Genomic DNA, 23834 nt, shown 5'->3' with positions numbered 1-23834 from the left:
GACCAAAGAAAGGTAAAGCTAAAACACAAGTTGGTGTAGTTTTTTAAATGGATTCCTTTAGAGGGAGCTAGGAAACAATGTATATGTCAGAAGCCAGTTTTCCCAAACATGACTTAAATTTATAACTTTAGAACCACTTTAAATATTTTATATCATTATTGTACAGATTGATTTTTTAGCTTTTTAAAAGTCTCAAAATGCTGAGTTTCAATTTACTCTTCACCTAACCTGTGATGTTAACATCTTACATAACCATAGTGTAATGAATTATTAGAACCAAGAGATTAACACAGATACAGTATTACTAATGAATCCACAGGCTGTTTGTGTCCCTTCAGTTTCCCATGAAAGAGAATCACATTCCGTCAGAAGCCATGCCCCCTCAGCATCCTCCAGTGTATGACAGCGCCTTTGTCTTTCCTTACTTCCATGAACATGACATTTTAAAAGGTACTGACAAGCTTTTAGAGTTTTTCTCTTGGTTTGTGGGTTTGTATTTGCCCATTTTTTTTCTTAGATGTAAGATTATGCATTTCAGGCAAGAATATTGTAGACATGATAGTGTCCTTATCACTGCATCCTATTGGAGCACATAATGTCATATGTTCCTTTGCTTGTGTTGTGATTTTGACTTGGTTCAGATGCTGTCTCCCAAGCCTCTCAATTATAAAATAATTTTTACTTATTTAGATTAGTTGGTTATCTCATCAGTAGATATTTTGGAGTCTTACAAATACACTGATTCTCATACTTTCCCCATTGATGTTAACATCCATCAACAGACTTGTCCTCAGTCAGTATTACCATAATTTTTGACTAATGATAATTTTTGTACCCATCATTTCTTCTGTATTTTTTGAGTGGGAATAATAGTTACTTTTGTCCCATTTATTTAGTTAGGGATTCATGGATATTTATGTTTTTTATTTTGTTGGTGATGGTTTGTTTTGTTTTATGTTGGGGTCTTGCTGCGTTGGCCAAGCTGACTTACAGCTCCTAGGCTCAGAATCTTGTTTCAGCCTCCTGAGTAGCTAGGGCTACAGGCATGTGTTAATACACTTGTCTATTTTATTTTATACTACACTGTTTGTCTCATGCTGTTTTATCCCACTCATATCATCTGAGCATTTTTTTCCTTTTTTGGACAAGATACTCAGATTCATGTTAACATTTTTCCTGACAGGGTCTTGGAATTGGCTATTTCTCCACAGATCCCTTTTCTTTTCTTTTTTTTTTTTTTTTTTTTTGTTTGTTTGTTTGTTTTGTTTTTCGAGACAGGGTTTCTCTGCATAGCTTTGCGCCTTTCCTGGAGCTCACTTGGTAGCCCAGGCTGGCCTCGAACTCACAGAGATCCTCCTGGCTCTGCCTCCTGAATGCTGGGATTAAAGGCGTGCGCCACCACCGCCCGCCTCCCTTTTCTTTTTATTTGAGGAAAGTGCTTAGTGATCAAGATCTGAAGTCAAACATAATGTCGTGTACCTATAATCTTGGCACTTGGGAGTTGGAGACAGAAAATGGGGAGTTCAGGGCTTGAACTGCATAGGAGGTTTGACACAGGCCTGAATTACATGAGACCAGTCTCAAATACGTAAATAAATCACAACAGAAAGCTAGATCTGGCTATTCGATACAGCCAGTGTTAGACCCTCTGGGCAGACAGAACTAGGAAGTAGGTACCTACATAAACACAAGCACTTATGCCACACACACACTATTTATTTATACTATATATATCCATCCATAATGAGGTTTCTGATTCCAGCCCATTGTGAGGCTCTTTGTGGCCCTGTCTTCTTTCTCTGGCAAACAGATATCTTGGTCACATCACAGCAGCATATTTATTCACTCATGTCTAGCATAAAATTCAAATAGTATCAGGATTACTGACCAACATTTTATTTAAAAAAAAAGTTTGCTCAAAAAATTTATTAATATAGAGTAGGTTATTTCATTTGTAATGTTATAGTATATAAACAAAAATTTCGTTTTCCAGAGTTTCTTAGTTTAGTTCTATCCTCCCCATCAGGTTGGTTAGTTGTTTGGACAAAGTCTCCTATACCACAGTCTGACTTCAGATTCTCTATGGAGCAAGGATTGGCTTTGAATTCATAATCCTCCAGTCTTTGCCTCCTAAGAGCTGGGCTCACATATATGTAGTGCCACAGCCCCTGGAAAGTCAACTCATACAATTCAAAAACAAAGTGAGCAATTGGGTCTCTCTGTATTAGGTGAATAGCATAGTCTCTAGCAAGAAATTCTTTGTATATATGTTTATTCATTTTTTATTTTATATACTTTTTATTTTCAGTTCTGATTGTCCCATTTACTTTATCATTTTTGCCTGTTTTTCAGTTTTCTCTGAGACACACATTTCAATTGATAATAAGTTAGGGGCGTGGACCCTTTTACTTTCTTAACACTTTGAGTCTCTATTCCATATCTACAAGGGCCTTCTCTTTTATAACCATAGTGTAATTATCAGAATTAGAAAATAAGAGCATTACTCTTTAATCATCTAGTCCATATTGAAATGATATTTCATTCCTTTCCTGCTCTTCTGTAACTATCAGTCTCCTAATCCAGGATCCAATCCAGGATCCAATCAACAATTAGCCTTCTTTAATCTGGGTTATCTCCTCAAGTTTCTCTTTTTCTTTGAATTTTTTTCTGCATGATAGCTGTCTGTAGACTGCTTCTAATTTGGATTGTCTGCCTGCCCAGGAATGAGTTCAGATTTGGTACCCCTACTGAATTGATGCATCCCTCTCAGATATCAGAAACACAAAAGCGTGGTCTTCATTTTTCTGGTCATGTTCACTTTGATCACTTTGGTTTCCCTACTCAGAAGCAGCTATTTTTCTCTTTGGAGTTTGTAAGTAATTTTAGAGAAATACACTGGGACAGTGCCTGTTATTGCCAAAGTTTGACTTGTGGTATTGGCTTCTGCTAGTTATCTTTACCTGAACCAGTGACTTTATGCATGTTTGTTAGTTGACATAATGCTCTAGAGGCTTTTCCTTTTTTTCTTGATTTATTGTCAGTATCCACTCATGGCCTCTTTAATTCAGTGGGTTGTAATTCATTAGTATCTTCATTTTGATGTTCAGATGATGTTACAATTGCAGTAGAAGTCTCTTACAAGGGGTGTGTGGGGGTGTGTGTGTGCGCGCGCGCGCGCGCGCGCGCGCACTATGAAATTATCCTTATGCATGCTATGCATGCATTTTATTGCTAAATCCATCACTAGCTCTTTTTAATTCTTATTTCAAGTCACGATCTTACTAAGTTGTCTTGGTTGGCCTTGAACTTGCAATAGTTGAAATTACAGCCTTGTGTGACTACCCAGCTCAAGTGTTATTTTCCTTACATGGAGCACAGTGTGTTTTGGATTTCTCTCTCTCTCTCTCTCTCTCTCTCTCTCTCTCTCTCTCTCTCTCTCTCTCTCACACACACACACACACACACACACACACACACACACCACACACACACACACACACACACACACACCACTGGAAAAAAAATTCCCATTAAAAATACTTACACACTTTTTCAATAGTTAGTGCTGTCTGTGTGTAATAGTAGTATTTTTCTGGACTGTAATAGATAAAAGCGTGTTAGTCAGTGTTCTCTAAAGGAACTGAATTAATAAAGTCAGTATTAAGTAACATGGGAAGTTAACTTGCCAACAGGGGTGAGCAAAAGCTCTCTTCTTCCATGTCCTTTTATATAGGATGCCCAGTTTTAGGGTGTCTTCCACCTCAAATAATCCAATTAAGAGAACATTTTATAAGCATGTCTAGCAGCTTGAGTTTTAGTTAATTCTAGATGTAATCAAATTGACAACCAATATTAGCCATCACAGTGTGAAACTGGTCTTTGTGTTTGGTGGGCTTCTGCTATCATGCCACTTGAACACTGCTAAAGGATTCTGGTGTCGTTTTAGCCATAGAATTAGGGGAAAGTTCTGATTCTAACCAGGGTGATTCCCTGATAGGCAGACTTAAGAATCTCTACTTAGCCAGATGGTTGTGTCACGCACCTTTAATCCCAGCACTTGGGAGGCAGAGGCAGGCAGATATCTGTGAGTTGGAGGCCAGCCTGGTCTACAGAGTGAGATCCAGGACAGCCAGGGCTATGTAGTGAGACCCTGTCTCAAAAAACAAAAACAAAACAAAACAACAAGAATCTCTACTTAGGCTCGACCCTTTTTCCTCTCCCCCAGACAGCCTCCTTTAACAGCCTGGCATTTGAGCCATCGGTCCTACTGTGGCTATTCTGTTCCAGATGCTGGGGTCACAGTAAGACCATGAGACAGAAGCAGGACTCTGAGGCTGCTGTTTTCTTCTGCCACTGTCTTCACTCATTTGAGAGCCAGGGTACATCCTCACTGCTTGAGTTCACCTCTGTCAAAGCAAAAAAAGCACTCGGGTCTGCAGGGGTGCCTGCTAGCTTCCTACATGTGACATGACCATCCCTCCTGGTCACTGTCAATGACACCCTTCTCTGTTTGATTGCAGGAGTGGGCAAACCTTGTTGAGGGAAAAAAAAAAACAGGATTCCTTTTTAAAGAATAGGTGAATCTAATTTTATACAGGAAATACTAAAAAGACTGGAACATGTTAAAAGCAAGGGGACTATTAAAGACACTGGTCTTTGGTACAATGTGTAGGCATAAATAAGCAGCTCTTTGTGTTCTTTTAACATAGGTGTACAAATATGCACCTCCATTCTAAGACCACAGAGTCAGTCTGTAGAGTCTTATCTCCATAGTCTACTGGACCGTGTTGAAAAGCCCAGCCATCAATCTGCAGAGGTCCCTGTGGGCTGTATGGCTACAGTGCAATGAAGCCTAACAACCATATTGAAGCGTATGGCTTCATTGTGTTCCTTAAAGAGCTGATAATAAAAACCTCATTAGTCACTTTAGAGGATGTTGTTTTGGAAATTGATTAAATGAAGAGAAAAAAATCAAATGATTAACTTTTCTTTAATAATAGTGTATTAGGGTAACCAAAATATTAATGAAGGTGACTGTAACCCCAATAAAGAAATGGATGTACACAGTAGTCTCCAAGTCCATATGAGGCAGGCAGATAAACCTGTGCCTCTTGGCGGAATTTGAAATTCCATCTGTGAGATACCTGGCCAAAAATCAGATCTTAACCTAATCAGATCACAGCCTAATCAGATCACAAGGTAGAACTCCAGTTTAGAGGAAATATAGGGGCAAAAACACCCACTGAGACACAGCACAAATGGAGTAAGCAAGATGGGAAAACAGAGGACTAACACATTGCATTAACAGCTGAGTGGGAAGGCCAGGAGGCTGGTTGATAGTAGGAATTATTTTGGAGACATAGAGCTTAGAGATAGAACACTGCCTGCCATGTATTTGCCCTTTGTTGAATCTCCAGTGCTGCGGGGGAGGAGGGGCAGAATTGTTTTTTTTTTTTTTTAGTATAGCAGTGGTGAAGTGATATGTTTTACCTTTTGAATTCATTAAAATATGTAAAAATGAGGAGCACTCTGCTTAAGATTTGCTGCCCATTATGTAGAGTAGGTGTGTGGTAGAAAAGAAGCAAGATTGTCCACAAAGGTCCGCTGTGGTTTTGTCTGTGTTTGAAATTTTTTGTAGTGAAATTTAAAATAGAGGAAGCGCTGCCTCTGAAGCATTTCCCAGAGGTAGCATCTCCTGAGAGTGAGTTTCACCTGCATCCCGTCTACAAGCTGGGGGGAGGACAGCTGTGTCCTACCCATTGCTTTGGATCATCACATGGTAGTCAGCTGGTAAAGAAATGAGTAACTCCACACATGGGCTAATGTCATTGTGTTTGTGTGCAAATGTGAGTATACATGGTGACAAAATGTATATGACTCTTCTTCCCAGGCTCAGGCCCGGTGTCATCGAATAGGCCAGAGCAAAGCTGTGAAGGTATATCGCCTAATCACTCGAAACTCCTATGAGCGAGAAATGTTTGACAAGGCCAGCCTGAAACTAGGCCTGGACAAGGCTATTCTCCAGGACATCAACAGAAAGGGTAGCACCAATGGAGTGAGTACATTGTACCTGTCCTGGAGCATTGAGGAGCGTGTGCCTTTAGTCCCAGAACAGGCAGGTGGCTCTCTGAGTTCCACACCAGTCAGGGCTGAACAATGACTGTTTCAAAAACAAACAAAAAAGGAGCACTTGTCAGGATTCTTTTTTTCTTCTGAGAGCTTCTTTTGAGAGCTGTTTCTGGGTCCTTTTTACCATTTTTAATTCAGTCCTCCACAGCATAGTTAGGTAACTCTTATAGCAGGAAATACAGGCAGTTCCTGTATTTTCTGAATGGATAAAGGCAGTCTGGGAGCAGTTGTGTGGTAGGTCTGTCCAACATGGAATAACATTGCAATAAATTTTAACCACATCCATCAGAACTGGTAGGTTTAAGATTCTTTACTGTATTTATATGAGCCAAAGGCCCAACATTTTAATTACATATTTGTTATCCTACCTTATCACACCCCAAACTTTGCGCTGCCCTTTTTTTTTTAATTTACTTATTTTTTATTTTCTGTGTATGAGTACTTGCCTGCATGTATAACATGTATGTACCTTGGTGGCTGCAGAGTCCAGGAAAGGGTGTCCCATCTCCTAAAACTGGAGTTACAGATAGTTGTGAGCTGTCATGTGGGTGCAGGGAGCCAAGCCTCTGTAAGAGCAGCAAGTGCTCTTAACCACAGAGCCATCTCTCCAGACTGACTGAGCTTCTTGATGATGAAATGGAGTCAGTGTTATCTGTGTTCCCATGACCCCAAACAGTGCACAGTATCTTTTTCAAAAGTGTTCAGTGTGTGATACTCAGTAAATAATAAATGAACAAATTAGCTTGAAGAATGACAGTCTTTTTTTCTAGTTGGGCATAGTAGCACGTGCTTATAATCACAGCCCTTGGGAAGTGGTGGCAAGGGGATCAGGAGATCAGGGCCAGCCTCTGCTACTCACGGAATTTTCAAGGCCAGCCTGGGTACATTAAGACCCAGTCTCAAAAAAAAAAAACAAAAACAGTGGCAACATGATTTTGAGTTTGGATTGGAGAGAGTTAAGAATTACTGCTAAGATTCTTAAATTCGTAAGTACAAAGCAGCATATCTCCTTCATCTCTGGCTTAGAGCATCAGAAATGGAGTGACAACCTTAGTCCAGATGTTCTATATCCTTAGCTATGCGTGTGTTACTAACCATCGTACTCCAAATTGCCCTTCCTGAGAGCTGTGGAATTCCCTCTTGTGATTGAAATAAAGAGAACCAGATTGTTAATTAGAACCAGGAAAGGGTGTTTTGAACTCCATTTCCTGTTTTCAACAAGTGGTTGAAAGATCACACTTGGCGCAGGATCCTTTTTTTTTTTTTTTTTTACTTAAGGGATGACATCATTTCCAATACAAATGTATTTATTTAATAATGAATAAATCATTTTTTCTCAGCTTATGTGGTACATCTGGAGGCTTCAAAGATATAACTTCAAACTAAAATATTAAAATAAGATGTCAAGTATATCCTCTTCAATGGTGCATAGCTTTAATGGCTTATGACATTTGATGATAACCAGTGTCCCGAAGAATGTTAGGCCTTCGGGTTGTGTGTTAGGCTTTACTGCAGAGTTCCCTGTAGACAGTTGCCTGCCTGACTCCCCTGCAAAGTAGCCAGGGCACCTTCATCTGAGCTGTCATTTCTGGTTTGTCTTTTTGATATGTGCAGTTAGTAGAGGAGCTCTATCCTGAATCATGCGAGCCACATTTGAGGCTGTTTTTCTCCTGTGTATTTTCCACTTTGGTGACCTGTTCAGGTACAGCAGCTCTCAAAAATGGAAGTGGAGGACTTGCTCCGGAAAGGTGCTTATGGGGCTTTAATGGATGAGGAAGATGAAGGCTCTAAGTTCTGTGAAGAAGACATAGACCAGATTCTGCAAAGAAGAACCCACACCATCACCATCCAGTCGGAAGGGAAAGGGTCCACTTTCGCCAAGGTACATGACCTCTTCCCCATAGTCATTTCGGTGGAAGGGAAGGGATTGCTGTGTATTCTTTTAGCTCATCAATGAGGCTGCTGTTCCTCCAAGTGCAATCTCTTGACGATGTGGACACTTAGAGTCACAGACCGTCAGAAAGAGGAGCAGGTGGTCACAGGCATGGAGACACTAGTCTGTACTTTGTTGTGTCTGCTCTTTACAAGATCTGATCCAAAACCCAAAAAATATTGATGCTTTTGTAAAGTTTTTTTTTAAGCATTTCCATTCCTCAAATTCAAGCAGGTATTTTCACTTCACAGGAACAGTTGTTGTTGTTTTAAGATTCCCAGCTTCTCACCTCAGGACCACCTTCCTCTGTTGTTAGGTCACTGGGTTTAGAACTCTGCAGATTACTTTTAGGTTGCTCTGGCTTCAGGTTCTGCTAATTCCTATGGGAGCCTTATGGCCTATTGTGATCAGTCTCCAATGTCACCTCAAGACTTGTTTAGGAGAATATTTTGTGCACAGTAGGGGAAGTATAGGTAATCTGCATTTCATTCAGCCCCTCATATCAACCCAGTACCATTCTTTTAATGTGTATGGTGCATGCATGTTCAAAGTGTGTGTGTGCAGCCAAACTGGGCAGAGCTCCAGGAGTCTTGCTGAAGAAAGGGAGGAGAGATTGTCTGAGACAGGAGGGTCATGTCAGGGGGAACCCACAGAAACAGCTGACCTGAGCTCGTTGGAGCTCATGGACTCTGGACCAACAGTTAGGGAGCCTCCATGGGACTGACCTAGGCCCTCTGCATGTGTGTTACAGTTGTGTGGCTTGGTCTCTTTGTAAGGCTCCTAGCAGTGAGATCAGCACCTGTCCCTGATACTTAGCTGACTTTGGGAACCTGGCCCCCATGCTGGATTACCTAGCCCAGCCTTGACACAAGGGGAGGAGCTTGGGTCCTGCATCAACGTGATATGCCATGCTTTGCTCAAGCCCATGGGAGGCCTGCCCCTTTCTGAATGGAGATGGAGGAGGAATGGAAAGGGAGGGTTGTAGATGGGGCAGGGCATAAAGTAAGTGTGTGTGTGTGTGTGTGTGTGTGTGTGTGTGTGTGTGTGTACACACGTACGTGTACCAAAAGTTGGTAATGGATGTCTACCTTCATCATTCTCTACTTTATTTATATTGAGGTTGTATCTCTCCCTAAACTTGGAACTTGATGATTCCAGATAATTAATCCTGTTGTCTTGCCCTGTCTTTGCCTCCCAAGTGCTGGGATAATAGGCGGCTGCCACACCTGCCCAGCTTTTACATGCAGGTGCAGATTCCAGGCTCCACACTTAGAGAGCAACCACTTTACCCACTGAGCCTGTGCCCAGCCTCGGTGCCTCTTTTGGGTTTTTGTTGCTGTTTTCTGTTCAGGTTTTTGAGACATAGTCTCTATATAGCCCTTGCTGGTCTGGAACTTGCTATGTATACTAAGCTGACCTTGAACTCTGCCTCCTAAGTGCTGGGATTAAAGGTGTGCACTACTACGCCTTATCCCCCCACCACCACCAAACCAACACACACACCAGTGCCATTTTTAAAGTAGATACTTACTATAAAACTGAAGGTTAAGAAAAACAATCTGAAAATAAACCCTTTCAGACCTAGTGGATGGAAATGTAACTCAGTTGGTAGAGTACTTGCTTGGCATGCATGAAGCCCTGGGTTCAATTTCTGGCATCACATAAAACTGAGCATGGTAGATCTGCAGTCCAGCACTGGGGGTGGGGGAGATAGAAGCAGGAGAAGTTCAAGGTCATCCTTAGGTATATAATGAGTTCGAAGCCAGCCCGAGGTGAATGAGGTCCTGTCTCAAAGGGAGGGAGGGAGTGGAGGGAGAAAGAAAGAAGATAACCTGTTAGTCAAGCATTATGGTGCATGACTGTCATCCCAGTACTTGGAAGGCTAAAGATCACAGGTTCTAGGCTAGCCTGGACTACATAGTAAGATCCTGTATTGAATATATTTTTATGTATAATATAATATAATATATAATATATGTGTATATATATGTATATATATATATATATATTAGTGCGTGCATATGTGTGTTTTAAGTACATACCTGTAGTTCCAACTTTCAATATGCTGATAAAGCAGGAGGATTGCAAGTTTGAGGCCAGTCTAGGGTGTACTTGGTTATACTTTGTATCAAAAAACTAAATGAGCAAATAAATACTGCTCCTGTAGACAACTAGACACCAGGTAATACATTGCTACATTCCTGTTGTCCTGTCTTCTTACTTTGAAGTTCTTAAGTTTCAGGAAAATGAGCCTGTAGATTGAAATTTTGATTTCCTTACTCAATCTTTAAAAGGAGGAAAAAAATGAATTGTTTTGAGATTTTGGAAGTGCTGTTAGGGTTTTTAATTTTGATATGGGTAGCTTTTGTGTTTCTGGTATATTTGAAATTAGTTTTGTTTGTATTCTGTTCAAATCCAGTTTGTTAACTTTTGTCTCCTTCACAGGCTAGTTTTGTGGCTTCAGGAAACAGAACAGATATTTCCTTGGATGATCCTAATTTTTGGCAGAAATGGGCTAAAATAGCTGAATTAGACACTGAAGCAAATAATGAAAAGGTACTGCTTATTCTGTTCTACTGAACAGTTAACTGGGATTGCATGGGGCCATGCCTACATGGCTCAGGTCACTATTTACTCCTGAGTCTTGATTCTTAAAGGAAATGCTGTTGTAACACACTTAAAAAGTGGCACATAGACAGCCCTTGATGAATGTTAACTGGTAGAACTTTACAGTGACTAATGGAATACAATCTGCTGGGCACCCAAGAAGTTAGATAAATGCAATTAGAGATGCAACTTGTAAATAGGTCGATCCCAGGGTCGATCCTCTCTAAAAGCAACCTTACCTCTTAGTGATCAAAAGGAAGAAGGAAAGGGGTTACCTCCTGGCTTTACCTCCTTTTTTTTTTTCCCAGTGTCTCAGATTTTTCCATTGTGTACGTGAGAGAGACCATGGGCGCCAGAATAAAACTAGACTGTGCCTTTCTGCAACACATTTGACCTTCCCCAGACAAGTGGGAAAGAAAATGTTGATGCCCCCAGTGACAGAGTTGTAGTCATTTTGTGACTGGCTCTGGTGGCTGGCCAGCTGAGAGATACCCATAAAATGCTAGCTTCTCTTCCTCTGTCCCTGACCCCATTGGCTCACTTCACAATGAGTACATAGCCTTTCTTCTTGTCTTCTTCAAGTGAAGGTTGACATCTGTGGCCCACAAATCTAAGACAGTTTCTTATAATTTAGCTAAGTCAATGAGAATCCACATAACTATTCTTTTGTAGTTATTATAACTGTTGGTGATTGCTTATCCTGGCTTCTTTTCTTCAACTAGAAATGTGGTTTCTCCTCCTTTAAGAAGATGGTAAACTCCTATAGTTACCTGACTGAAGTGCAATGGTGTGGGCAGGACAGTGGTAGGGAGGAGAAACTCCTACCCTGTGGGCAGCAAAAGCAATGTGAGCATTCCACAGTAGGAAGCAAGATCACTGAGGCAGGGTGCTGCTCGAAATTCACTGTCTGGGCTGCATGGAGAAATGTTGGGATTTCATCTGCCTTGGGAAGAAGTGTAGGAAGAAGGGATAAGAAATAGAAAATAGTGGGACTAGAGAAGAAGCAATTAGTATGGCCAGGGGAGCCACTGAATGAACGAGGAATTTTGTCTTTTAGCAAAAGGTTAGTAGATACCACTAAAGGAGGTGGATAATGAAAGCAACAGGATGTGTTTTCTTCAGGAAGTTGCTGAGCAGATGGAATCCTTTCACCTCTCCTGTCTCCAGAGCTTAGACTGCTCTCTCCATGCCAGGCAGAACAGCTGGGGCTCCCCACTCCAGTCTTTCTTGGAAATAGCAGACTACTGCTTTGGGCACTTGGGGGCTTTGCTTGCTAGAATGATGGCAGACACGACAGATGGTGGTGCACAGCACTGGGGACCAACAGCTTGAAGTCCCTGAGAAGCCCCTATGCGTGTCCTGTCTGTGGTCTTAGAGACAGCAGGTGTGCTGCAAAGAGCTTTCCCTGCCAGGGCTGACAGGCTGGTTCTGCCTCAGATGTGCCCTGAGGAATGGCATCAGGGTGCCGCTGTGCACTCTGGTGAGGAGTAAAGAGAAAGGGGCCTCCTCCCCACAGTCGTCTCCATTTCCAGGAAAGCCTAGTGCTTGACCGGCCACGCGTGAGGAAGCAGACCAAACACTATAATTCGTTTGAGGAGGACGAGCTTATGGAGTTCTCAGAGTTAGACAGTGACTCGGATGAAAGGCCCACGAGATCCAGGCGTCTCAATGACAAAGCCAGGCGCTACCTCCGTGCTGAGTGCTTCCGGGTAGAGAAGAACCTGCTCATCTTTGGGTAGGTGCTGGCTCTGCTTAGTGGGAAGGGGTTGCTGTTATTTCCCCACTTTCTTTTTTTTTTTTTAAAGTCTCTAAGATTTGTGCAGTGAACTTCTAGCTCCCTCTGGGTACCAGCTAATGAGATCTGCAGGAGCGAAAGAAAGCTGTGCTTTGTACCAGAATTCCCCTCATCACTGTGCTGTGTTGCTATAGTGTAGACATACTGTGATGCTCTCAAATACATGTCACAGCAAATCTCTCATACTAGTTTGCTGCCTGATACTGATTTCCTCTCCCATCCAGGAATGTATTATAAGAAATCAGTACAACAAATGTTGCAGTTAAGGCATGGTTATGCAGTGGTTACTACAGCTGCACTTTTTCAGTTCCAAACTTATTCTCCAGTGATTTGGACCATCACAGCTTAACAATAGCAGCCATGTGATCCATTGTGTAGGACACCTTAGATACAAGTGGGGCATGCAGTCAAAGTCACGGGCCTTTCAGGACAAAGCTTTTGGAATAACTGACAACACCTGTTAGAGGATGAGGAACATCTTGTCTCTTTAATTCATGCTGTGTGGAGGGTGTGTCTGGCTCTTGCTCCAATACCTTCTGTATTCTTACCATCAGCTGGGGCCGGTGGAAGGACATCCTGACTCATGGGCGATTCAAGTGGCACCTGAATGAGAAGGACATGGAAATGATTTGCCGGGCCCTATTGGTATATTGTGTCAAGCATTACAAAGGAGATGAAAAGATCAAGAGTTTTATTTGGGAACTAATCACACCTTCCAAAGACGGACAAGCTCAGACTCTCCAGAACCACTCAGGTAAGAGGTGAAATAGCTCTGCTGTGAGTTCTCCTCTTGGGTTATTGTTGCCTGTGTTGTTCTGTTAGAAGGGCAATTGGGCTCTTGCCATTTCCTACACCTACCTGAGTCCATCAGGTATCACCCTGAACTGGGAACTCACATCTCATGTTCTGTGGCTCACCTTTTTCATTTCACCATTCTGTACTTGTCACGTCTGGCATGACTTGTCTTGTGTTGTACTTCTCTGTCCTTAACGAAAGCTCCCCTTCAAGTCTCCTCCTTCTTCCTACTAGACCACAAGAGCCCAAAAGGGGCAGGCTGGGTTATTCCTCCCTGAGTCTCACAGGGCATTCATTAAATCTTCCTGACCACCTTACTTTCTGTGGCCTTGAGGAAGAGTTTGTCACCAGGGGCCCATCATGCTTTTTCTGCTCCCAGCCCAGATTTAATGCCCATGGTAAAGCCCTTTTGGCTCATCCTATGTCATTATCTCTCCATTTCAGGGTTGTCTGCCCCAGTCCCCAGAGGGAGGAAAGGAAAAAAGACAAAAAACCAGCTCTTGCTCCCAGAACTGAAGAATGCAGACTGGCTAGCCACCTGCAACCCTGAGGTGGTCTTACATGATGATGGATACAAGAAACACCTCAAACAGCATTGCAACAAGTGAGTTAGCCTCTCCTGTTTCCCAAAGTTAGCCCTGCTCAAAGAACCCAGATTTCTGGAATACCACAGAGAGATCTTTTCACACTCCATGCAAGGTCTGGAAAGGGGAGAGAAGATTTGGAATATAAACTGTCTGCACTCTCTTTGTGCCCCTCCCTCCCTTCCTTCAGCAGTCTTCACTCCTACAGTATATTCTATACCCAGAGGCTTCTAACCCAACTTTCAAGAACCACTCAAGGCATCTTCTGTCTGCTTCTGAGCTGGGCCACAGTGCCATTTTCTACTCAGAGCTAATAGAAATTATACTTTATTTTGAAGCCTTTAAGTAGCATTCTTTTGAATAGCTCACACATACACACATAAAAATTTTTTGTCAAAAACTGTTTTTCCTTCCATCTCTAGCTCCCCCATTTTCTTTCCCAGACAGCCTGTTAGCCTGCTTTTTCAGAGACACTCTGTAATACTAGCATATGTAAATATATAACCTGCTTTTTGTTCCTTAAAATGATGCACATTGTCCACAATATTTGTGATCCCTCTTGTCACACAAGTTGTCTGGAAGTCAGTTCCTCTATATTATAAGTACTGCCTTTGTGTATAGGCTTTTCCCTCAGTGGCTAACCTTCACTCTTGACTGGTATTACGAGTGAACTGCAAGTGTTCCCTGCAGTCCTCTTTGCTGCTTAGCTTGAATCTGAAGCATTTCTTTAGCAGTGGTGTTCTCCATTGCACCTCCCCATACTTCCATCCTGTGTTTGTGCATATTAGCCTGGGCCTCAGCTGTCAGTTTCTCTTTCTGACTCTTTGTGATTGTTCTCATTTCACAGTGGACTTTTAGGTGCCTGTAGAGCATGATTGACTTGTTTACCTTGTTATATACCTTACAACTTATAGCATGATACAGGGTAGTGGTAGTTGACTAACATGTACTTAATTGCTTTGTTTGAAACACAACTGGTACATTGCCATGGAGCCTGAGTGCAGCCTCTGCAGAATCAAAGTGAATGAAGACCTCAGGAAAAGACTTAACTGCCATGAAAAATAAACACTTGCCCTTTAAGTATTTATCTCACTGTGTATGTGTAAAACTGCCTGAAACTACCACCATTCAAACAGATTTCACTCTTTTGTAACTAGTAAACTTGGTAAATCAGCTCTACTTCTGTGGTCCTTGTGGCCAAATGAAAAGATTGGAGGTAAGGAAGGTTGTTGACTGTCTCTGCCTTGACTTATGGCTCATAGGATGGTCTAGCAAGAAATTGGAAAAGTGGTTGTTTTCTTGGATAGCAAAGGGGTAATCCTAGTAATGTCTGGCATTGATATCCTGGTGTCTTGTTCTTCTGTGTATTCTGGTGTACCCCTTCATACTACTCAGAAATGCTTATTAATTTTTTCTATCTTAGTTTGGTAATGTGTTCTCAGTCTTAGGTTTCAGAATTGTATTCATGTGTTTATGTTTCATAGGGTACTTCTGAGAGTGCGGATGCTGTACTACCTAAAAGCTGAAATACTGGGAGAAGCAGCTGATAAAGCATTTGAGGGAACTCCTGCCAGGTAATACATTATCCATAGTTCTCAGAGTTAAATAATATATGTAAATTGCCTGCTTATAGACTGGCCAGATCCAGCCGGTTGTTTCAGGAGACCCATGTTTCCACCCTACCCAAGATGGCTACCCGGATAGTAAATAGGTAGATAGAGAAGAAAGGACTCCACTTTCTTTTCAATCAGTCATTGGTCCTGTTTAGGCTTAATGTGTAAACAACACCCATCCCAGAATGGTCGTTCCTCCTTTGGTACTGTGTAGGTAGACCTATGGGCTTCTGGGAAGCTGAGGCCAGAGAACACTAGCCTCATAAGCCTGTCAAGGAATAGTCAGGCTTATGTCAGTCACAATAAAAATCCTAATGGACTATTGTCAAATTCTACAGAGAAATCATCCCAGGGAGTGGGAAGAGGAGGGAGGAGCTATCCAGGTAGATAGATGTTCCTCCATCCAAGCCCTGGAAACTTTTCAGATGAATGAAGGCAGTGAACTCAGGGTTCATGTGTTCCTCAGAACATAGACCGAAACCCAGAGGGACTGATGGTAACAGGCTGGCCAGTCCTGGCTTGTTTGCCAGTCCTGGCATGTGCACCTGAATATTATGCTCATCCTTTTGGCTAGAACAGTGCAATGCATGATCAGTTTTGACCTAACAAACCACTTAGTTTCTGAAAGGCCCTCTTTATACTTTGGATTGTACCAAGGTCAACTCTGAGGCAAGATGGTTTAGATAATATTAAGGATTCAATTATTTGGGGGAAAATGTTGCCTTTCCATGACCAGAATATCCAAAACTTTTTGCTCTTGTTCCTAACTAAAGATACACATCAGAACTGCTTTACACACACAGTCCAGAGTCAGCTGATGGTAGATTCTCCTGAGTCTCAAGTGGAGTTTGGGACCAAGAACCTCTGCCTAAATAGCTTTGTGAGCAATAAGAGATACTGAGCTGCAGCCTTCTGGATTGTTTTTATTGTTACTTAAGCATTCAGTCAGGAATGTGGCTTCATACCAGGGCTGGTTCAGTAGCTTTTGTGTTGTGTCTAGGTGGAAAGAACACTGACACCACACTCTTCTTTCCACAGGGAGCTGGATGTGCCTCTGCCCGACATTGACTATGTGGAGATCCCAGTGGATTGGTGGGATGCTGAAGCTGATAAGTCCCTTCTCATTGGTGTGTTCAAGCATGGTATGTTTTAGAAAATTGACTCCTTCTAGATCAGTTACCCAGAAAGCTGATTCAAGCAATCTTGACTAGGCTATACATATTCCTACAAACTCCTAACAATTCTGTCCTATAATTCTTAGAAAGCTGAACCTCACAGCTGCCCACCTGGAGTCTTGATCCAATGAATGTGTGACTCATAACAGTATTGTGAATATATTACTGAGAAACTTCTAAAGGTTAGCTGTAGTCACGAAGAATATACTTGATTTTATCCTCTTCACTTGGCTGTTTGTACTTAAGGTGGGACTACATCCATCCCTTTCATTTGAGTGTGGAGGGTGCAGTTATGCACACTTGGGTACATGTCAAAGCCAGAGGAAGTTGTTGGGTGTCTTCTCTGTCACTCTACACCTATTCTCTTGAGACAGTTTCTCTCACTAGACTTTTACATCTCATCTAGATGATAGCCAGCAAGCCGGGGAACCTTCCTTTCTCCCCACCACCCCAACACTAAGGTTATAGGCGCATACATATATAGCCATGTTTGTTTTTTCACATGGATGTCAGAGATCCAAATGCATATCCTTGTGCCCTTACAACAAGCACTCTTTCCAACTGTATTAGTTACTTTATTGTTGCTCTAATAGAATACCCTGACAAAAAGTAGCTTGGGAGAAAGGCTTACAGTTTTTTGGGGAATACAGTCCATCTTGGTAGGTAGGTCATAACAGCAGGAGTGTGAGGCTGGACTGGCAGTCAGGAAGCAGAACGATCACATTTCATCCATACATTGGAAGCAAAAACAGAGAGCAGGAAGTAGAGACCTAGGCTATAAAACATCAAAGCCCACTCCTAATGACATACTTCCTTCAGCAAGGCTCTGCCTCCTAAAGGTTCTGTAACCTCAAACGGTACCACCAGCTAGAGACTCAAGTGTTCAAACAGGAGCCCATGGAGAGTGTTTCATATTCAAATCACAGAAGCAGCTGAGTCTTCTTCCTAGACTCCTCTCGTTTGTTCTTAATGATCCTGTGTCTGCCCTAGTGTGTAGCACATAGTAGGTGTCCCTGTTACATGAGTAGAGAAATTAGGGAATGAGGACAAGTGCTGTGTTTTAGATCATCATTGTGCAGAATGCTAAGAGGATTTAAAGAACTCTTTATTTATAGTGTGTGACTACTATCTTGGTGTAAAGATGTACTCAGCAATCTTTAATTCTTTCCATTAACCAAGAAGTTAAAGAGAACTAACATGTTTTTAATAGCTTGGAAAAAAATGGTAACAAGAACCCATCCTCACTTGTAAAACACCACCTAAGAGTCTGCTCTTACTTTCCATTGATTGGTAATTATTACAGATAGTTTGCTTTCCCCAAATCATGTACCTAAAAATGTGCACACCCTTCCTTCATGCCTTAGGTGAGTGTGCATTGTAGTGCTGTAATTTTTCATCTCCTAAGGTTTTGTGGGTATGTCTCCAGACAACCTGCTGTGTAGCCATAGTTAGGTGAGAAGGTTCTGTCTTAGAGTGTCTCTAGTAGAATAGGCTGAGTCTTCAGTTGGACTCCAGTCTGCAGTCAGAACTCCCTGTGGTAAGCCTTGTCTGCATAATGTTTCCAATAGTTTTCATAGGCCCTAAATGATAACTGCCCCTTTGAGACCTCCTGGATACCTGAAGTCTTTCTCAAGATGAGGATTTGGTGTTTCCAAACATATTCTTAGAAACTTACTGGCAATGCAGTAGGCAGCCTCCACCTTCTCACGAACTGTCAGGTGGCTGTGCAGGTCTTTTTGGCCATTGCCACTCCAGTTTCTCTTCCAGGATCACTGTTAGGGTTTCTAGGAAACTGCATCAGTCTTCTCAGCCTTGTAGCTAATGAGGAAAGAAATACAGAGCCCAGCTTTAGGTGTCAGACTCACACATGACAAGACCAGATACACAGTGTAGAAACTTACCCAGGTGGGCACACAGAAGACCCTAGCCTGTCTCATTGCCATCATGTTATGCAGAGATCAGGGAGGCAGAATGCTTGTGGACAGTTAACCTCCCTCAACGGTAATGCTACAATAAAGGAAGGTTCTCACCATATCACTGTCTGATAAATCACCTCTTCGTGGAATCAGACCATGGCAGGAATCTCTTTAAGACAGGCGTATTGGGGAAAGTTTAGTTTTGATGTAAGCTTCAACAGAGATAGAGCAAAATATTTATTCTTCCTTCTCTAGTAATTGGAAGAAAAAGGATCTCAAAAAAAAGTTCATCTAGTCTTGTTGCTTATTGAGTGAGTATTGTGTCAGGCCCTGTACTAGATACAAAACTCAGAATGATGAGGAAGACCAAGATTCTTTTTCTAGAGAACCCTAAGACTCCTCAGAGAGACTTGCAGTGGTCAGATCACCATTGTAAAGAATAAAGGATAAAATAAACAACCAAAAGCAGAAAGCAGTGCAGTTTCTCACGGCGTGTGCTTCAGTGACAGTATGAGAGCAGCTCCTGTCCTCCATGTCAAACAATCAAGTACTTTGGGGCTGGAGAGGTGGCTCATCAGTTAAAATGTGGGCTGCCCTTCCAGAAGACCTAAGTTCAGCTCCCAGCACCTACATTGTATGGACATCTCACAATTGCCTTTGACTCCAGCTCCAGATATACAGACACAAAATTAAAAGTAAAAAGATAAATTTTTACAAAATGAAGAAAAAAAAGAAAGAAAAGATCAAATTCCTATAGTTCCTTAGAGGGAAGTACTACGTGCTGCACGCTAGTGAAGGATACAGTGCATCCCAAAACCGGGGCAGAGTGCCCCGTCTGACAAAGCTGAGTCTCTTCTTACAACTAAGCTGGTTCTCATTAGCATTCCCAGTACCTACCACAGGATCTCAGTACATGCTACAGAACCACTGACTGACGTTGTCTGTGAGGAGAAACATTCCAAGTTTTCCCTTTCCTGAAAGTGTGCCTCCCAAAATAGTTTGCTATGACAGTAGATTTAGGTCTTTACTTGGACAAGCCTTGTCTTATTATAAAGATTACATTTTATTATGTACCACCTTCAGAAGAACCCCACAGCCCTCTCCCTTGCCCCCCAAAAAAGATTGTTAGATTCAATAAAATGCCACACATCCTCCTGCTTGGGTCTTCTTAAAAAGTACAATTTTGGGGGGCTGAAGAGGTGGCTTATTGGCATGCAAGCACAGGGACATAATTTTGGATTCCCAGCACCCCTAGAAAAGCTCAGCATGGTGGCACGCACCTGAAGCCTTGGCACTGGGGGTTGAGGAAAGTGACCTGAGCTCTCTGGTCACCCTAGCTAGTCGGTGAGCTCCGGGTTCACTGAGACCCTGTCTCTAACGACAGGGAGAACAATAGAGGAAGACACTGGACATCAACTTCTAGCCTCCACATGTAAATACATAAAGCATTTTCTTTCATTGTTTTGCCATTAAAGTTCATCTTCTGGGTTAAAATACTCCTTTTGTTTACTTTAAGTGTGTGATGAGGAGCAATTCCAAAGCCATGGCAAGTGTGTAGGATTTTGTTGTACTAACACTGGACCAGGTCTGTTCACCCAGTTAAACAGTCATCATGGTCCAGTTCATAAGTCAGCACTTACATCCATCATTTTGTTCAGCTTCCTTTTCTACCTTGTGGGATAGAGTTGGACTATGTGAAAATAAGACCATTTAGAACATAATAGGGTGGCAGGGTTGAGGAATAGGAGGGAGAGGTTGTAAAGTAACTCAACTGCTTCCCTTTGCTGTACAGAGCAGCAAACCAGTGAGAACAGTCCTTCCCTACGTCTGTGTACAGACACGTTGTTTACACAAGCTTCAGCTGTAGTAAGAAACTGCTCAGAAGTCTGAAGTAGCTCCAGAATCTTCCCCAGTTAGGAGGTCTCATAACCTAGCATTAATCCTAAATAAACATTGTTAAGTTTGTTTTGTCTTGGTTTTTACTGAATAAAGGAGACAGAAATGAATGTCTTAGGCTGGGGCACAGCTGGTGGGTTCTGACCTGACTGCTCACACTTCTCATTGCCTGCTTAGGTTATGAGAGGTACAATGCCATGCGGGCTGATCCAGCACTCTGCTTCCTAGAGAAAGTCGGGATGCCTGATGAGAAGTCCCTGTCTGCAGAGCAGGGTGTTACAGATGGAACCTCAGACATTCCTGAAAGGTGAGACACCACATAGACTACTCCATTGTCACATGCCCTGTCACCAGCTTATGACCTATGCCACGTATATCCAGGACTCTGTATCTTTATGTATTCATTACATTTCTGTTGCTGTGATGAGATACATGACCAAGAGCATTACAGAATAGCTCATTTTATCTGAATATTCCAGAGAGACAGAGTCCATAATGAGGGGGAAGACACAGCAGCAGGAGCAGGAAGCTGGTTGATCCCATTTCATGGGTACAGGAAATGGAGCTTATCCCCGGTTATGTACTTCCTCCGCAGCAGGGCTCTACCTCTTAAGTTTCCTAAGCTTCCCAAAGTGGGGAGCAAGTGTCCAGAGACATGAGCTTGTACGGCACATTTCTCATTCAAACCTCCACAAGTTTCCCTCCCTGTCTGACATCTCTCTTAAGCCTTGTTGTACTGTGACCATGTCCTTCAAATTGCTTCTTTTGGTTCATCCTACTATGCCTTATGCTTGTGCTTTGAACCAAATTCTAATTCCCGTCCTTCATGGATTCCCCAGGATGATTATCCTGCCTGGTTTGTTAACCAGTCTTCTCATGTCTGGCCAGAGGGCTTCCAGGGAAGAACTCTTTTTTTTTTCTAGCTGGCAAAAAACTATGCAGGCACAGCAAGTACAGACTTCCTGATCATAAAGTTCCTCAGCTGACTGCCGGTATTATTCAAGGATCATATAATCCCTGGTTAGGCAGACTCAGAAGCCACTGTTAGAAGTTGTGGCCATTCAACATAGTGAAGGGTTGTATACAAAATATAGAAGCATTCTCTTTGGCTGACTGATTTATTGTTGGCATAATCTCCAAATGTGTAAGTTCTCAGGAAAATGAAAGTAACAGCTTAAACTTATAGATACACAGAGTTTTAGAAAGCAGCATTTCTCTCTTAGATGTGTGCTGTCAGCTTTGGCCAGATCTCTCCTCTGCTAAGGATGAGGTGTAGATACTTTGAATCCCCCAGAGTTGTGGTTAGACCTAGCCATGAAAGTATAGTACTGCCAGGAACTCCGGTGAACACTTTAGCTGTCTGATTTTCTCTGCCCCAAAGGCATTTTCTGTGGACAGGATAATAAAAGCATGTTTTGGGAGACCTAAACCTAGTGTGACTGGTCCTGGTGTTAGTTCAGTAACTGGTTCCAGAAAAGCATGCCGTGGGTGAGGTACCTGTGTGTAGCTCAGAGCTGTTCTATTTGGTAACTCTAGGGAAGCACCTAAGGAGGATCAGAGCAGCTGACTGCTCTCCAGTTCAAGCCTTGATCATGAAAGCAGACGTCAGCAGTAGTGAGGCTCACAGGAGACATGAAGCCACTGACCGAGTCACAAGTGTGACATCAGAAAAGACCAACTGCCCTTCCCTATCAGCAGTATAGAGAGTTGTCTTCCCAGAAAGTGCCTTGTGGGAGTGGTCACCTTACAGTGCTTAGGGGTGGGCACTCTATTGGCATACTGTTGGTCTGGACTAGAGTCTTCTCTTTCTCAGAGATGTATGTGCAGACAGTTCTTGATGGGCTGTAATTACTTTTTCAGTGATAGTATCATTGTTGAACAGTCAGCCTCAGAGTGTGCCTGGTAGGTCACAAGGCTTCACCCTCATTTGAATGGAAGTCCTTGCTCACCTACATGATAACATTCTTTGGTGGTAGTTGTTTCTTACTTGTTCTTAGTGTCTCTAAGGTTCTCTGAAAAGAAAGGGAAAAATCTTAAGATTTTGAGTGCCAATGAGAATGATATCTACTAACCTTCCCTTTAGCAGTGATTTGGAGGGCTTTCTTACAAGCATTCTGATAGTAACGTAACTCCTAAGTGGTATATAATTACTTTTATTTAGAGGCAACATAGATAAAGAAGACAGTGCTGAGGACAAGTTAGATGGTCTCCAGAAGCAAACGGTGAGTCAGATTTGCTGTCCTGGTACTGCATGCTCTTTCATACTGAAAGAGAGTACCTCATGGTTTGGGGAGTTGGATTGCACTGCTGCACTTACCTTGTATCACCCCAGGGCTTGATTACAGAAATCCCAGCCACACAGACTTGACTGCATTTGTAGTGTATTCTAAAATGTTTTTCAGATAGCTGCAAATATAAGATATAGTTGTAAAATCCAATGCAGAGAAACCCTGTATGCCCTGTATCCAGTATCCCCATAGTAATATCTTGTAAGACCATGTTTATTTTAATATTCAGGGTGGTGACATTGATAGATCTAAGGTACAGAGCATTTCTGTCATTTCAAAAGTCTTGTCACCATCTCATAATTATTTGTCTTCCCCTTCCACCACATTTCAGTCCCTGGCAACCATTATTGATCATTTTCATAACTTCGTCATTTTAAGGAGGGTCTATAAATGGAATCATGTAGTATGAACCTTTGACAGTTAGCTCTTATATCATTTGTTATAATCTGAAAACTTATCTAGTTTATTGTCTTTTCCAACCATAGTTAAGTCTTTTTTTTGTTTTTGGTTGGGGTTAGGGGTGGTTGCTGAATGTTATTCTATAACATGGATATGGCATTGTTTATAGAATGTACATTTGTTTGTTTAAGAAGCTGCCACGTTTTTTTTGTTTTTTTGTTTTTTTTTTTTTTTTCAGAATAGCTGTACCATTTTTTTGCCCCTACTGGCAGTAAATAAGTGATCTGCTTTTTACATCCTACATCTGATGTTGTTTTATGGATCCATTCTGATACTTGTGTAGTAATAATGCCCTTGTGCATTTCCCTAAAGGCTAGTGATGCTAACTACGTCTTGGTTCTTTGTTCAGTAAAATGTTCTTTCATGTCCTTTGCTTGTGTTCCACTTTCATTGCTCTGTTTTAGAGTTGGTGATCAATTCCAGATACTAGTCTTTTATCAGATAGGTGGTTTGTAGATATTTTCTCTCATCTGGTAGTTTTGTCATTTTATTTTTTCTATGTTATTTTTAACATGGCAAGAAATTTTAATTTGAGGAAATCCGTTTCTCACTTTCGTTTTTTGTGAGTTGTGTTTATGGTACCAGGTCTAAGAGCTCTTGCTACCAGACAGCCTAGAAAGTCTTCTTCGCCTTCCCTCCCCCAC

At 42.0% G+C, this 23834-nt stretch overlaps 1 protein-coding gene across 3 annotated transcripts in view; it reads left to right on the top strand.

Annotated features, from left to right (window-relative positions):
* Chd6 (chromodomain helicase DNA binding protein 6) overlaps nt 1-23834 on the top strand; it is a 130263-nt gene that overhangs the window by 74496 nt on the left and 31933 nt on the right. For all 3 annotated transcript variants that reach the window (XM_028868398.2, XM_028868396.2, XM_028868397.2), the window contains exons 17-26: nt 5891-6055; nt 7832-8011; nt 10508-10618; nt 12202-12404; nt 13019-13218; nt 13704-13863; nt 15328-15417; nt 16495-16598; nt 20621-20750; nt 22605-22665. In XM_028868398.2, coding sequence (XP_028724231.1) covers nt 5891-6055; nt 7832-8011; nt 10508-10618; nt 12202-12404; nt 13019-13218; nt 13704-13863; nt 15328-15417; nt 16495-16598; nt 20621-20750; nt 22605-22665 — 1404 coding nt within the window. The remainder of the gene's footprint in view (nt 1-5890; nt 6056-7831; nt 8012-10507; nt 10619-12201; nt 12405-13018; nt 13219-13703; nt 13864-15327; nt 15418-16494; nt 16599-20620; nt 20751-22604; nt 22666-23834) is intronic.

The sequence above is a fragment of the Peromyscus leucopus genome, chromosome 4 (genome assembly GCF_004664715.2).
Source record: "Peromyscus leucopus breed LL Stock chromosome 4, UCI_PerLeu_2.1, whole genome shotgun sequence".
Taxonomy (NCBI): domain Eukaryota; kingdom Metazoa; phylum Chordata; class Mammalia; order Rodentia; family Cricetidae; genus Peromyscus; species Peromyscus leucopus.
The sequence above is the reverse complement of the archived record's forward strand: the minus strand, read 5'-3'. Positions and strand labels throughout refer to the sequence as shown.